Source organism: Passer domesticus, chromosome 23 (genome assembly GCF_036417665.1).
Source record: "Passer domesticus isolate bPasDom1 chromosome 23, bPasDom1.hap1, whole genome shotgun sequence".
NCBI classification, from domain to species: domain Eukaryota; kingdom Metazoa; phylum Chordata; class Aves; order Passeriformes; family Passeridae; genus Passer; species Passer domesticus.
The window spans coordinates 7,913,648-7,929,804 of record NC_087496.1 but is presented as its reverse complement, the minus strand read 5'-3'; the positions used below and the strand labels follow the sequence as shown (position 1 = coordinate 7,929,804).

The 16,157-nt window shown below is 50.1% G+C and overlaps 2 protein-coding genes across 7 annotated transcripts in view; one reads left to right on the top strand and one right to left on the bottom strand.

The window, feature by feature from the left end:
• The first annotated feature begins 8 nt into the window (after positions 1-8).
• On the top strand, positions 9-12,436 carry CXCR5 (C-X-C motif chemokine receptor 5). Of its 3 annotated transcripts, none has more exons than XM_064398011.1 (2): positions 9-1,286; positions 6,207-12,436. In XM_064398011.1, exons 1-2 carry the CDS (start codon positions 1,212-1,214, stop codon positions 7,281-7,283), a joined length of 1,152 nt encoding a protein of 383 aa, XP_064254081.1. In that variant the 5' UTR covers positions 9-1,211; the 3' UTR covers positions 7,284-12,436. The 3 variants fall into 3 exon arrangements, with proteins under 3 accessions (XP_064254081.1, XP_064254082.1, XP_064254083.1); XM_064398012.1 differs by having other exon boundaries at positions 9-1,694; XM_064398013.1 differs by lacking the exon at positions 9-1,286 and adding an exon at positions 1,705-3,920.
• Positions 10,550-16,157, bottom strand: part of BCL9L (BCL9 like) — a 60,655-nt gene continuing 55,047 nt past the window's right edge. For all 4 annotated transcript variants that reach the window (XM_064398009.1, XM_064398007.1, XM_064398010.1 and 1 more), the window contains exon 8: positions 10,550-15,177. In XM_064398009.1, coding sequence (XP_064254079.1) covers positions 14,018-15,177 — 1,160 coding nt within the window. In that variant the 3' untranslated portion in view covers positions 10,550-14,017. The remainder of the gene's footprint in view (positions 15,178-16,157) is intronic.

Here is a 16,157-nt window from a genome sequence, read left to right as displayed (position 1 = left end):
GTCACGTCCCGCCCGGCGCGTGGCGCCTGCGTGAGCGGGGCTCGCGCCGCTCCCTCAGAGTTGGCCCTTCCCTCATAGCCGGGAAATGGGACCGGGCTTCGCTGTGTGGCCACTAAAACAGGGCCAACGCAAACCTGAGAATGAGGGACCGAGCCACTCTGTAGGAGTCGGAACCGCGATCCTGACAGGCATTTCTTTTTAGACAGCTGTTGCTTAGACGTGGATTTTGACAAACCGAGACACAGTGGGAATGAAATCTTAGTAGTTACTGCAGTCAGTTTTTTCTTCAAGTGTTTTTCCAAAATACATGCAAAAGGACAAGAACACTCCCGGTTTTGTCTTGTTCCTCACATCTACAGCTATCTCTAGGTGGTTGTTTTTCCACCCTCAGCAGCAAAAGGCACAAGCCTCAAACTCCAGTTCTGGCTGGTTGAGAACATCCTGACCTGTTCCTCTCCTGGGCCCTGCACTCCTGCCTTAGCCCTCAGCCCTGGCAGCACAGTCTGTGCTCTGCCTGTGGGTGAGGCGCAGTGCGAGCTCCCCGCGGCTTCCCTCCGGGCTTGCTGCTCTCCATCCTTCCAGGAGAATCATGCCCAGAAGCTGGTGAGCACATGCCGGTGCACACAGAGGTCCTCACGGCAGGGGAGGACAGCGGCATCCTCGGGGCAGCAGGTGCCCAACTCGGGATCTAAGAAACGGGAGGAGTGGAATAACGAGAATAACGCCACCTCCTCCTTCACCAGCCCAAAGTGCCCAAAGTGCCCCCAGAGTCCTTGCTGGTGGAGAGGCATTGATGCGGCTGTACCTAGACAAGGGGAGGACAAGAACTGTGCTTGTCAAACCAGCTCAGCTGCTCGCACGGGTAAAGCTGTCTGCCCAAATGCCAGCTGCAAAGCCATCCTGCTCTGCTGACCCAGACCGGGGCATTCTCACTGTGAGTCTGCTGCTGTGACATCACTGAACAAAATGCCCATTTCCCCAAGCAGGGAAAATACTGATTTCCCATCTTGATTCTCCTTTGCTACCCTTGTGAAGTCAAGCTGCCTAGCCCTGCTCTAGACTTGCAGAGTGACTGCCAAGGCCTTGTTTTCCTGTGCAAGCCACCTCACGCTCCCCCAAGCCCAGACAAGGGGTGAAGCAGAAAAAGGAGCAGAAAACAACTACAAGTCACTGGGGTTAAAGCAGCCAGCAGGACCCCAAGGCAGAGGGTGATGATCATACAGACCATACCCATGTTCAAAGTCCTGCACAGCTCCAGAGAAGTGTCTGGATCCAGGAGGTTTCTGGTAAGGGTGGTCCTTAGCACAGAACTTTTCAAAGCCTTTCAGACCACCTGTAACAATGACAGCTGTGGGCAAGAAGGTTTCCAGGGAAGAGCTAAAGATATTCTGGATCTTCTGCGGTATAGACCAAAGGAATATGGACTCTTCAAACTGTACTTTAAAAATCAACTTACAGCACTAGTAAAAAGATGATAAAGCTAGATGTTAATCTTTACATCAATCAGGTCCTTCTATGCCTGAGCTCATTTGCCTTGCAAATACTCTATTGTTACATTCTGTGCCCCTCCCCGCTCACTTAAATGATTAACTCCACCCCAGAAAAGAACTTTTGTAGCAATTTCTGGAGGAGAGAGGGATCGTGCCCCTCAAGCCATGGGGCCTGTCAGCTACTCATCAGAGACCTATGACTTGGTGAGTTGGGCCTGGCTTTGCTTGATAACAGGGATGGCAGGTGGAGCTGGGGTGGGCTGAAAGGCTGGGTTCCTGGCCATCCATCTTCTAACAGTCCTGTTGGCAGAGGCAGGGCTTGAGCCGTTTCTTATGCCAGCGTAATCAGTCCTTGCATCCCTTAAGTCCAGACTTGACCACAAGCTGTTGCTTGCAGAGAGCTCCTAAAAGGGAGTGATGACACTAGGTATTCTACCTCACAGTTCTCTTCCCAGCCTTTACAAGTGAAAAAGAGCAGTTACACCTTATGGAGTGTGTTGTGCTATCCAACAACAAGGACACAGCAGCATTATCGTTACCCTGGTTTTCAAATATTGCATCTCAGAATTTATTTTTTTACTACAGTGGCTCCCTGTAGCAGACCTCAGGATTAGTTATTCCAAAAAGAGAAATGTTGGATTCAATTGTTACCAAATTTTCTGTTCCTCCTTTTTTTCCTACACAGCAGGGAAGAGCAAGCTGTACCCTATTTATTTATTTTCTGATTCATCCAGTATAAAAGTCCTTTGCAAATGGCGGTCATTCCTTTAAAACATTCCTTTAAAACTTTAAAAAGACACTTCTTTCCCAGACCTCTCTTGAAGTTCAGTGGCAGCCCTAAAATTTGCTGAGAGGTTAAAACTAAACTCAAACCTCCTTTTCTTTGCGTACAAAACTTTCCATTATCCTTAGCTTAGTGCTTTTATCTCTGCTGTGAATTCTTTTACATCATAAAGGAAACTCCATGTGAGGGGAGGGAGGAGGGTTGGGTGGGGGAACCCAGCTTGATTTTAGGACTAGACACCCACAGTCAGGTGCCACAGCAGGAAGAGTTTTAGACCTTTTCTCAGACTTCTGCAGTTGGGAGTTGTTTCTCGCCTCTGTCTCCTGGCAGCTTCCCAGATTTGGCTCCCTCACTGGAACACGGAGGCCATAGATATCACATGAGCACCCCTGTATTTGCTTTGGTGGTGCCATATGTTGCTTTACTTATACTCAGTGCTTGTACAGCAACCTACCCATAAAGATTTGAAAAAGAAAGGCCTCCAAAGTGTCTTGTCAAGGTGGCAACACAAACCCTACCTTGTGCAGAGAGGATAATTTGATCACTTGAGTAATTATGAAGGAAAAATGATGAGAAGGTTTACACCAAAAGAGCATTTATCTCAATATCACACAGTGAACACAGTGAGGGCCTCACTTAAATTTTGATACCATATGAGACCATTTGACTCTGTAACCTTGCAGAAAAGTACCATGCCCAAAATTATAACCCTGTTTCTCTATAGCAAAAATGCTTTGCCTGCTAACCTTCCTCAGCTGTGGACTAGACATCCAAAAACAAGTCGCAGAAGAACCACTGAGATCTGCACCAGGTTCCCTAAGATTCCTCAGGCCAGGTTTCGTTGCAATGGGACCAACATGACTTAAGAGTGTTAAGGCACCTACACTGCAGTAACATGGTATTTCCACAGGCCTTGGTCTTATTCCTGGATTTCCCTGGTTCAGCCCCTGGAGAAGTCATGAGCAGAAGCTCTGTCAGTAGATGGTACAGATGTAGGCAATTGCATTTCTAAGGTTTTGAAAATGAGATTTACTGCTCCCAGCCCTGGCATTGACTAAAAGGGAGTGATTCACATGGAAAATCCGTAACAGTGGACAAGCTGCTTCACTTCTACAGCCAAATATTTTGATTGCTGACAGTTGTGGGGAACTGAGAAAAACAGCTGACACATGGAGACCAGAATAACTCTGTGATGCAGGTTATAGGGTAAAGGGATCCCTGAACAAAAAGCATGCAGGAACAGCTTTCCCAGGCATGCACTTGACTGCTCTATTACAGAGACAACACTTTTTCTTCCACCCCCAAATCTGCTGCAGTTGTCATGCAGAAAACCTGTACAAAGGTCCCTCTGCATGCTCACTGTTGATTTATCCCATCCCAGATCAGGCAGCCACCCACTTCCACTCCTAGAATTGCAGCAGAGTTCCCAGAAGCCTCAGCTTGTCATATTCAGTGCATCTCCTGCAGCTCTGGTCCTTGCCCTTCCTGTCTCAGCCCAGACTCTGATTTTTCATCCTCTTTTATTTGTCTCCAACTCGTCTCTGTGTGCTCCTACCCACACATGCTGCTCTGCTCAGAGATGCAGGCAAGGACGATTCAAACACAGCTCCACACATGCTTCCCCCACCCACAGCGAGTGGTTTACAGTAAGAGCCCTCCCTACCTGCTCCCCATCAGCAGTCAGATGGTGTCTGATAGTGGCACTCAGCCTCTGCACTTCTGGCTCCAAATACAAGGTGATCTGGAAACTGGTCAGCAGCCAAAGCCGCTGAACACTGCCCAAGCTGCCATCCACTGCCATCGGTGGTGCTGGCATGGCTGCAAGGGAGGACTCACACTCCAGCCAGCAAACCCTGCTATTTTCCATAATTTCATTTTTCCCTCCAAAGCTGGAATTGTCCAACCCTTTCCCAGTGAAATTTCCCATTCCAACGTGTAATCTGTTTGGGGTTTTCAGCACAGTCACTTGCACAGCCTGAGCAGCCTGGTTTGGTCACTACACAAAATTGCAAAGGTTTTTAGGTTGTTTTGCTTTTTATCAGAGAGGTTCAAGGATCTGGCCTTGGCCAGCACATCACACATTTCTGTGTGTTGTTAACTCCTCATGAAAGGTCTGGGTACAGAGTAGGCAGGAAATACTTTCAAGCTGGGTAGGAAAATAACTGGGAGGGATTTCTTAAGGCCCAAAATGATACCCTAAACCAGAAAAATAAAAGTTCTTTGGTAATATAAAATGCTTCTCACCAAAGGCTTGCAGCCCCACAGTTAGATTAGCAAGAGCTGGTCAGGGTTATACCACACTTTTCCCAAGGACTCATTCCCTTGGGAAAAGTGGAGTGCTCTTAGGCAGTGGACCCCCCTACCATCCACTGCTTGGGGACTGCCTGCACCTGCTGTCTGCTCTACAAGTTTGGTAATGCCCCATAGACTTACGCCCCATCAGCATGCCCAGGCTTCTCTTGGAACCATGCAGGTAGTTTCAGTAGCAGAGGAGTTTAGATAAGCCCTGCTGCTGCCAAGTGACCTCTTTACCCCCCAACACTCAGTGCATTACCCAGGGAAAGCTGCCCGAGAGAGAAGAAACATAAATACTCTTCCTTAGCTAGGTACAATGCAAAACTCCAGGCTGGTCACAGTAATTTTGCTTAGTAGCCCCTTGGGTGAGCAAAAAACCCCAAAATCAGGTCTAAAACTGTGTAAAGCAGGGCTGGTATTTTTAGACAGGAACTTTGGCTGATGAGGGAAGGAGCAGCAGGTGCAAACTGCTGCAGCTGGCAGTGAAAGGTATGAAAGCATTAGCAGAGACTTCCGCTGTGGTCAACACTGAAGTCTCAGCACAGGTCTCCAGAGAGGGTGTGGGTGGGGGACCTCAGGCTGACTGCTGCTGAGCTCTTCCCAGTTGTCACTAATATTCAGTTTGCCACAAACCTCCTCCACTGCTCTCTTTTTGTGCAAGGCCAGCTGAAGCATAACCACGATCCAGGGAGCTCATCCTGAGCAGAATTCTAGCTTCCTGGTGCTTGAGACTTGCCCTCAGCTTCAGCCTGAATGCAGGCTGATCCAGAAGATGCAGCAAGCCAAGGGCTAATCACATCCGCAGCAGCTCTATTGCACTTCCCTTACTGGATATCAGTCTGGGGTCTGAGTGGTGTTTTCCCTTCCCTTTCCTGCTCTGACTGCAATTAACTCACAACAGAAAGGTTTATCAACAGAACAGATCTCTCTCTCCATCATCTATTGCTGTAGCTATGGCACCACAGTGCCTCAGAGGTGCTGTGCACACTCCTCCCATTGTGTTGAACACCTGCCCCACACCTTCCTCCGAGTGTGGGAAGCGATCTCAAAGGGCAGCTGCTGCTGACCCCACCTCACCTTGCTCTGTCATAGGCAGCTCTCAGGCCTCTGAGGATGAGAAGAAGGGGACAGGTTCACTGCACAGAATTTGAGGTTCAGATGTGCTGTGTGGTGAATCCTACCGCCTTTATACCTGACAGCAGGCAGCAGGCAGGACAGGAGTGGTCCATGTAAGAAATGGGTGGGAAAAATCGGGAAAGCTGGTAGAGGAGGGTTCCATTCTATGTGAGAAAGCAAAATTTGCCAGCAGGTAACTTGGCAAGAACCAGAAGATGAAACTGATCATCTGACTGGACACCAAAATATCCCCAAATACTCCAGTCAGACATTACAGACTGAGCAGCCCTCACTGTCACAGATGGAGGAAACCTTCTCCACCTGCTGCTGCACCTCCTGGCAGTAGAGGGGCCTCCAATGCAAGAGGAGCCTCATCCCACTGCAAACAGCATCACCTCGTGGTGCAGGTGGGCTGCAGGACATGGGGGTGCTCTGCTCTAGGTCTGTCAGGTGCAGCTGGGGGACTGGGTTCTTGTGTTGAGAAACTCCCCTCCATTAACAAGACTCTCTCCATTCCCCAGAGCCAGGTGGAGCTGAGCGGTTACTATGAAGCTGAGAACACCACCCCTTCTTTGGAGGGCTACTTTTGCTTCAACCCAGCCTCATCTGTGGTTGGTAACCAGGGAGACCCCTTCAGAAAGGTCTTCATGCCCCTCATCTATCTGCTGATGTTTGTGTTGGGGACTCTGGGCAATGCTCTAGTCCTGGTCATTTTGGAGAGGTTCAAGCGGTCTCGTACCACCACAGAAAACTTCCTTTTCCACCTCACCCTGGCCAACCTGGCACTGTTGTTCACCTTCCCATTCAGTGTGGTGGAGAGCTTGGCTGGGTGGGTATTTGGGAAGTTCCTCTGTAAGATACTCAGTGCTGTCCACAAGATCAATTTCTACTGCAGTAGCATGCTGCTGGGGTGCATCGCGGTGGATCGTTACCTGGCCATCGTCTATGCAATCCACACCTACCGCAAACGCAGAGCTCGCTCCATCCACCTCACCTGCACGGCTGTCTGGCTCTGCTCACTGCTTCTGACTTTACCCGATCTCATCTTCATGGAAGTCTGGACAGATGACAGCAACCGCAGCATTTGCTATTTTCCAGAGGTTGGGATTGATGGAAACAATGCATGGCTGGCAACTCGCTTCCTCTACCACACCGTGGGCTTCTTTGTGCCCCTGCTGGTCATGTGTTACTGCTACATGGCCATCATCCGGGCGCTGTGTCAGTCCCAGCGCCTGCAGAGGCAAAAAGCTGTCCGTGTGGCCATCCTGGTCACAGGCATTTTCCTCCTGTGCTGGAGCCCATACCACATCGTCATCTTCCTGAACACACTTACCAAGCTAGAAGCCTTCACCAAGAACTGCCATCTGGAAGACCAACTGGACACAGCCATCATGGTGACAGAGGCCATCGGTTTCACACACTGCTGCCTCAACCCCATCCTCTACGCTTTTATTGGGGTCAAGTTCCGTAATGACTTCTTCCGGATCCTGCAGGAGCTTGGCTGCATAAGCCAGGAGACCCTGCAGGAGATCCTGGAGGTGACAAGGAAGGGTAGTGGGATAGACTCTGACAACACCACCTCCATCTCCACTTTCTAGTTGGGAAGGGCTGCCTACAGGGCAGAACTGGGTTTTTCCTTCCCAGTGGCACACTTGCTGTGGTCTCAGTTACAAGTTTCACAAGCATCCCCACAACTTTCTTCACTCCTCAGGAAACAGGTCCAATAGCCACCAAACACCCAAATCAGACACCTTGCTTGGCTCTTCCTGGTTCTCAAACTTGTAGAGATCCCTCTGGCAGCTGTTGGTGAATGCTGATGTCTGATGGTCGCTCTTGTGGAGCTGAATGAAGATGGTCACTCAAGTGGGTTGAACCTGACATTCCCACCTCTCCCTTGAAAACCGGACTGCAGGCATCATGTGCACAAAGCCAGGCACAGGACTGGGGTGCCAGGGTTAAGGAAAAATGTGCAGCCAAGTAAATGAGTCATGTCAGTAAGCAGGTCTCCATTTCACTAGCTAAGTTGGTACACACGTGCTCAAGGGAAGCCGTGGAACTCAGTGGCCATCACAACTGGAGAGATGCAGTAGGATTGATGGGGGCTGCAAAGCTCAATCCAACAGCATGGGCAAACAGTGCTGGACATTCTTTGACTGCAACATCATCCTCCTGCTGCATAACATCCCCCCAGCCTGCCACAACATGTTCATCTTCCCAACACAGCTCATGCCAGGAGGTCCTCCCACAGACTGAAAGATTTCACTGTCACAGACTCCTTTCCTACACCAGTTGCATCCTTCCCCACTCATTTGATCTGTTTTACTGCTGTTACGATCTCCTGTGAGTGGCTGCTCAACTAAATGCCTGACTATGCAAAAGTTTTCCTTTAAGGAGGAACACCATCTGAGGAGATGGCTTCTGTCTTGTGAGCGCACACAGGGGAGAGAAACCACACAGCCTTGTAAAGCTGATGGTATAACTTTTTCCTTTTTTTGGCAGCTAGTTGTATGGCTATTTATGGGTTCTGAGAGCAGAGACCCACTGCCCCAGAGTAAGGGAAAGTCTCCTTTGTTTTTAGAAGGCTAGAGGAAATGTGGCATTTTGCTTTGCACTGTGCTTTCTGTTAGTTTTCCTCCACCTGCACCTACAGGGCTTTCAGAGATTAACTGCATCCAGGTCTACAGAGAACAGACCTGGGTGGTGATCTTGGCCTAAACTGCAAGTATGCAGAAACTGCTCAGATCAGGGCAGCTTGATGATAATTTGCTTCAAAGTAAGAGCAGTAGCTTTCCCCATCATTAATTCTTGCACCACAAACTGGTGTGTGGGGAAGCCCTAGCAGATCAAGACAGCTTGCTGCTGCCTACGAGGTCTTGTCACAGTTTAACATGGCAGCAGGCCCACAACACTGCTCCATGACATTTCTGTTCCTAAAGAGTGCTGTGGCTAGAACTCTAGGAGAGCCATACATACCAATGTCACCCTCCTCACATGCACACTTTAAAATCTCCTCTACCCTTCACCTCACATTTGAAGCAATGTTGAAACAATGTTAGTTCTCCTGTGGCAGCAGGAATTTTGTGCTAACCTCACTTCTGAAGTTCATCCCACTAGCAGGCACCTCAGTTCCAGGTGAACTTCACCGTACTCAAGGGCCCTGCTATAAAGACCGGCCATTATGGAAGGGGCCACATAACCTCAGCCTGACTCAGGCAGAGATCTCAATAGCTTGATCTCACATTGTGACTTGAGGAGAAAACTCATCTAGTGTAAGGCAGTCCTCCATTTCCTGCAGCACTGCATCTTCAAAGATGAAACTTTCAAGTAATGGCAACTGTGCTTGTTCAGGCACATACATGCAGCAGAGAAGGACAAGTCTCTTAAGCCTGCACTTGTGTTCTCCACGGTTTTACCAGTGAGAAAATCCACTGCAGAAGCATTGTAAACACCTCCCCAGCAGGTTATGGTGACAACTGTGTTTCTACATGAAAATGTTATTGAAAAAATAATAATCAAAGTATTCAATAATAATCAAAATTCTTACAGTGGTCACAAAGTAAAAAGAAAATCTGCACTCAAATGAGAGTGAACAGACTACACATCTGTTGTTACTATAGCTTTTAGCACTGGTGTGTATAAACCTTTAGGAAGTTCTGAGGTAAGCTGTAATAAACAGGTGAATAAAACGCCATCTTCTCATATGTAGTGCTTGTAAGCATTTGTCTGTAACTGTGTCACTTTATTCAAGGAAGATGCATCAGAGAGGACTAAGTGGGCAGATGGCACCTTTCTGACAAGCTCTGCTCAAAGGGCTTAGAGGAGCACCTTGCTCAGATTCCCCTTCACCAGTGCCACAGAAGGCTCTGCTGTGTTCAGAGTCAGTCTAGACCTGTATTACCTCTCTGCTTTACAGAGCCTCTTCCACTAACTGCAGCACCTCCTGCCCCAGTTATACAGCAGCTGCTAACCTGACTGGAAAACTGCCCTTACACCTTTTATTTGGCCCAGACAGCCTGGGAATGGCTTGGCTCAGAGCTGGCAGACCTTCCCCAAAGAGTTGCTATTGTTCCTCCCACAGCTGCCTGCAGCCAGCCAGCTGAATAAGAAGATAGCAAGAGGAACTTTCCTTCACTGCAGAAGAAGCTCTGCTTTCCACTCAGCAAAATCCTTGCTATCTCCTCAAGCTTTGCATGGCTGTCACAACACCTTTCCCCAGAGTGGGCTTCCCTGCTAAGAACTCACACTGCCAAAGCCACCCCTGCAGCCCTTGGGCAGACCTTCATCCTGCCCAGTGTAACTCTGCTCAGCCCTGTGCCATGGCTGCCAAGCGAGGCAGATGCACTCTGCCCACCCAGGCCACCGGGAAGGGGGACTGAGCCAAGGGGAGCTCCAAGGTGGCTCCTGCAGAAAGCAGAGATGATGCGTGGGATGGCGATGTCAGCACCCTCCCCAGCACAGCCTCTGCACCTCCAGCCCGGACTGTGCTCTGAGAACAAGGCTCCAGCAGACAAACCAGAGGAAGCCCTGATCTCTGATGAAGGCAGCCCCAAAGATGGGAACATGAAGACCCTCACAAGAGCACACTGCTCTGCATTTCCTGCAGGGCAACCAAGTCTCCCAGGAGACAGAGCTGGGGTTCCAGCAGAGCATCCTGCTACACACACACAGTGATCACAGGGCCGTGGCAGGCAGTGGAGCATGCATGGGTGAGTGCAAGTAAGGGAACGCATGAATGAACGTGTGCCTGGGAGTGCAGCAGAGAAGGGGCTCCCCCGATACCCACGCAAACCTTCCAGCACCTCTTACACTCTCTGTCTGTGCTGCAGATCTGTGGAAAATCATGTGGAAAAATACAGGCACAGGGTCAGGTCTTGAAATTTGTCTTTTTAATAAAAAGGCACCTATAAAACAGGTCAATACATTACAGGCAGCACAGATACCCAAAAACAAGCCTAAAAATTGTTTCAAATAAAAACCAATAAGATGTCTTCACATATTGTATTTATATATTTATATTTATATATATATATTTATATAATGGTACAAAATGACTGGGGAAGTTTCTCCATGGGATGACAGAGAACAGGTCAGTCAACTTTACCTCAATGTGAAAGCTAATTCCAGGTGTGTGATTATCCAACATACTGAAAGATGCTGTTTCCCAGCATTCGCTTTTTTGGAGCTGGAAAAACATGGCAAAGTCATGGCTAAAAGATGGGCAAACCTTCTACTGTGATTAGGTGGAGTCAGTACACAGAACTCAAGGTGAGGAGCCGAGCAATAAACTACAAGACACAAGACTAGACACAGGTCACGGTAGTGGGCAACCAGCTGATGGCAAACCTTGCCCAGGTCTAACAAGGACTGGCTGTCACTGAGCCTCCAAAGGAACTCCTGCCACATTGCTGATCACAGACATGGTTGGGAGCAGCCCTCAGGGCACAGGGGTGTTAGGCAGCATTTCTTCTCTCCATTGTTCAGCCATCACAGTGGTAGGGCTAGGGCTGGCTCCAGGGTAGTGAGATTTTGCAGAAGAGTACCAACTGCTGCTCCAGAGTCCTCAGCTCTGACCTAGCATCGGGATTTCCCTTCTGTATCCAGGGCTGCTGAGTCAAACGGCTTATTGGTCACTGAAGGACAGGTCTTCCTCCTGTTGCCAGGCAGAAGTAGCATCACACTACCATGTCCCTGTGAGCACTCAGCACTAGTCTTCTGAGCGCGGCACAGCGTGTGCCACAAGCCTGCAGGCTCCTGCTGATACAAGGACAAGGCGCTGCTGACACAGTGAGGACTGCAAGCCCCAGGCAACTTCTGTGTCGGGCTGGGCAAAAGGGACAACAGGGAAAGTACAAACACATGGAGATCTCAACCAGGCTAAAACAACAGCTATCTACAGGCAAACAAAAAAACTTCCATAGAGAAAATGTTATGGCTTCAAATTAGCCAAGACTTGCTGGTAGGTGATGAGCAAAGTTTGGGACTGTAATTGGTATTTGGATGTTTACAAGAAGCTACCAGCAGCCAACAGCCTGAAGAGCAGCCAAGAGAAGCTACAGCCTTTCAGGCAAGTCAAGCTTAGAAAGAGCTACATCTGTTTGAGCCACATCCTCCCGCATGAAACACACACTGAAAGATCAAGAATCCAACCAGCTAACATGTCAGGTCCAAAGCCTGATCTTCTAATTATTCTTCTGCTCCAACTGCCTCAGCAGGAAGGAGAACTTCTCATGATTGTTCCTGTTTCACCACTTCAAAAAATGTTACTTTCTCACATGGTATACAACAAACTCCTACAAAGCAGGAGACTAGAGCAAGATCCTTCCTCAGATCCAAACCCGTGCTTCTCACCTAGCACTACAAAAAGCCACAAAGCTTCAATGTATTCCTAACTGGACTTTATGATTCCATCTTCTCACAGACTGGATCAAGACAACTGCTGGGCCGATATTTCAGCACCCACCAGCCTTTCCAAATAGCTTGCAACTTGATAAAAAGTGTTGCTGTTCACTCACTACTTGGCAATCTCCCTTTCCAAAGCCCTCTCCTCCTGGCAACAGCAAGTTGGGAAAGGTGAGCTCTGTTATAAGAGAGGTAGTGTGTTAAGCCTGGCTCTGCAGAGATAATCCTCCAAGCAGTGTTCCTCCAGCAATTGTGTGCCCCAGGTTCACCACTGGATGCTGGAATTGCAAGTCCTCACAGAGGTCCAGAGATACTGTGATGTGTGCAGAAATGTGCGTGCATCATGACACATTCCCCTCTGTGAAAAAACATGGGAAAGACCATCAGGGCTGCATGCAGGAAGACCTTATGGAGTACTGGATGGAGAAGGTGGAGTGCATCCAGAAAAGCCAGAGTTGTCCAAATGGCATGCTTTTGCCAGCCTAGGAAAGAGAGATTGCAACTCGACTGTGGCCTCTTCTGTCTGAAGCACAGGATGACCATGCTGCTGACACTGAATGCTGAGGTAGAGTATTGCCCTCAAGGCCAGGCCCTCTTCAAGAGCTGGACCTCTCCTGTGCCACAGGGCAGGGCTGCTGCCAGTAGCTCAGGTTACCATGGAGTGAAGACTGCCTGCAAAACTCTACAGATGAAGGACTGACAAGCACAAGGAAAACCTGGGAAAGCATTCAGTGGCTGGGAAGCAGGACACAGTGGTGAAGGGTAATGGATGGGTAATGGACTGGTGTAGGAAGGCTGCAGAAGATCAGGGTTCCCAGCTAGCCTCTCCTGGAAGCACTGGAATGCATCACCCCACTCACCTCAAAGCCCATCTGTCCCTACCCACCACAACACCTTGCCTACAGGGGACACAGCATGAAGGGCAGAGAAGGGAGTAGAGGTGACAGAGCTGGTCAAGACCTTCAGGTCCAGCACGTTACCATCTGCGAAGCCCAGATTCTTGATGCTTCTCCAGCTGAAGGGCCGGCATCCTTCCCATCCCAGACACAGCAGCTTCTCCAGAGAGCAGCAACAGCTGCATCCTGTAAAACTGTGGCCTCTGCCCTGCCAGATGAGCACCACTCCAGCAGCATTTCACTGGGGCTATCAGCTCCCCCTGGCCCAATGGCCCTTGGTGAGTGGTTATGTTTGTGTACTCGACATAGTATCCATGTATCCACGGGACCTGAGAGCTGCATGACACTGCACCACCCCCTCTCCACACACATGCAAAACCATTCAGATTCGTGAACAACACAGGTCTGACAGAGTCACTCTACAATGGGATCTCTCAACACCCTGTGCACCCTGGGGATCCTCCTGCCTCCCCCACAGAGAGATTTCAATCCTTGTACACTGTTGCCTTGAGCATGTTTTTTTCTTTCTGTTTTTTAAAACATGTTTTGAGGCTTCTATTAAAACACAGAAATACAGGACAATTAAAAACCAGCACAAATTTTGCCTTTCCCAGCGACCTATTTACAGCTAGTTCCAAAAACCCTCTTGCACATTTTGGTTGCTTAAAAAGGAAGGACAAAAAAAAGAGAGAGGAAAAAAGGGCAAGAAAAACACTTGACGGAGGAAAACCATAAGTGAAAACTTTACAAACTGCCACAAGGTCTGGATGTCCCTGGTCACCACGCAGGGTTCAAATTAACAGCCCCACTCCCAGCCTCTTCACCCTCCCCTTCCCCAAAAAAGAAAGGAAAAAGAAACCCAATTCACATCAAGTTTACTGCACATCTGGTTTGCTGTGTAGAGGCAAATCCGATATGAAAAGCATCCCACGTGGTGTCCTCCACTGGCATTGGCCCCCAACCCGCCCCCAGAGAAAGGTTTAAAAATGTTTGTAGGCGCAGCCCCATCCCACCCCAGCCCTGAGCGCCAGTCAGGGTTAAAAAGGCAAGTTCGCCATGTTCCCAGGCCCGGGGAGATAACTCATCTGGCTGTCCAGGGAGACACTCCTCTGCCTCATCTGGTGTGTGACCATGAGGTTCTGCTGAGGCGGGGGCCCCATGAGAGAGCCCTGAGGTGACATCATATGTCCTGTCTGGGCATACATCTCCCCCGACACGGACATGCTTCTCTGCTTGGCCTGCATCAGCATGAAATTCTGCTGGGCCATCAGGCTCTGCTGCGGAGACATCATGCCCTGGTGCATGCTATTGCCCATCATGCCTTGCTGGGGCGGTATGCCTGTCCTGCCCAGCATGGGCACTTGTCCAGGATGGCACATGGGCATGCTGAGTCCCCTCTGCACGCCCTGCTGCCCGGGGAGGCTGGGAGCATTCATACCTGGACGCACGGGGGGCTGCTCAGCCATCATGTTCTGCAGGTTCATGAGGTGGAGGTTGGAAGGCTGAGATTTGGGTGCCTGGCTGTCGCTCTTGGGGAAATACTGCAAGGTGCTGCTTGGCTTCTCTGACGGGATGATCCTGGACAGGTCAAACTCCGGGATCCCCGTGGGCGTGGGGCGGATGACCTCACTGAGCTCGGGGTCGTTCAGCACCGACGCCACCCCAGGAAGCACGGGTGGGTAGGGGTCACCAATCCGAGGAGGGATGTTCTTGCCCATCATGTGCTGCTGAGGGGGCATCTGGCCAGGCTGCTGGGAGGGAAGGTCCTCGGGCGGCAAGGGCATCCCTGGCGGGTAATGCTGCTGCATCCCAGGGCCACCTCCTGCACTGGGGGCCATGGGCATGCCTCCGGCAGGAGATGGCATGGCATTGTGGGGCTGCTGCATGCGGGGGAACACGAGCTGGTTGGAAGGAATCATCTGTGAACTGTTGGGCACAGGGCCACACTGCTGGTTCAATGAGTCCTGGGGACCCGGGGGCAGCATCATGGGGTTCTGGGGGGGCACGCCCGCCCCTGGCCCACTTGGATGCATAGGAATGTTGGAGCCCAGAGGGTTTGGGGAGGACATCATGGAGGTGGGGGGTGGTTCGTGGGAAAGGGGCTGCTGACCAGGCAGGTTCATTCCCATGGGGCTCTGAGAGGATCCAGGCCCCACAGAGTTCAAGTGCAGTTGATTTGGCTGATTCCCCGTCACGCCTAAGGACAGGAAAAAGAGAGAAGAGTTAACCCTTCCTACAGACCTTTCAGGGCTGTAAAATCTACATGCTGAGAGCCTGCCAAGCAGTCCTGTTCAGAATGCCCTGAGCATGGAGCATGATGCCCAGAAAACAGCTCCAAGATGGGCTTACAAAGCACCAACATCAGGAAAAAGTGTCTCCAACTCCAGTTCCCCAAGCCCACAAGCACCAGAGGTCTCTTCCAGCTTCATCCAGTCCCATGCTAGATTTGTAATTTCTTACATTCCCCTGATTTTAGAGCCCTGACTAGCTCTGTGTGTGCCTTACATGGTCTCATCAGGGCTCTCAGCTACCTGAGAGGTAGCAAGGAGTGACCCTTCACCCCTGCCTGCCACAGGGTTTGCCACCCAGCAAGCTCCAGTGACCACACAACCTCGGGTGCTGAGGAGGAAAAAAGCAGAAGAGTCAGCAGCCCAGCACAGGTGCTGTCTGGGCGGGAAAGTCTGTGCCCATCAGAAAAGCAGAGCAGCCATCAGTGCCTGCAGAGGCAGCCAATGCATTTGCATGCCTGCGGTCAACCCAAGTGACTGCTCAATGGTGAAAGAGTCAAAAAGTTGATTTTTCATTTTCAAAACTGACAAAAATATTTATCAGACAGCTTTAGACCTCTAAATCAAGTGGTAGAGCATGTTGGAATTCCCCTTTGTGCTGGTCACCACGTGACAAAATACACTCATTTGCCTAGATGTCCTCACCAGTGCCACCAGTTAGTGGAGCGTATCTGGCCTACTGAAATCACAACTGTGCTACAACACAGCCTTGCCTGTGCAGGCACTTGGGCTCCACTCAAAACACCAGACTCCCAAGCCCCATTCAGAGCACCCCTGTCCCACTGCACAGGAACACAAGGGCTCTAAGCAGGGGACCTCCGCCTGCAAGTCATGGACCTGAGAAAACTCCAGGAGCCACGAATACTCGGGCCCAATACATCTCCATGGG

Excerpts from the sequence above, each read along its gene's own strand:
- CXCR5 (XM_064398013.1), top strand. The coding sequence starts at position 3,627 with ATGCTCACTGTTGATTTATCCCATCCCAGATCAGGCAGCCACCCACTT. Across the intron at positions 3,921-6,206 it reads CCCACAGCGAGTGGTTTACA|AGCCAGGTGGAGCTGAGCGG; the intron begins GTAAGAGCCCTC and ends TCCATTCCCCAG.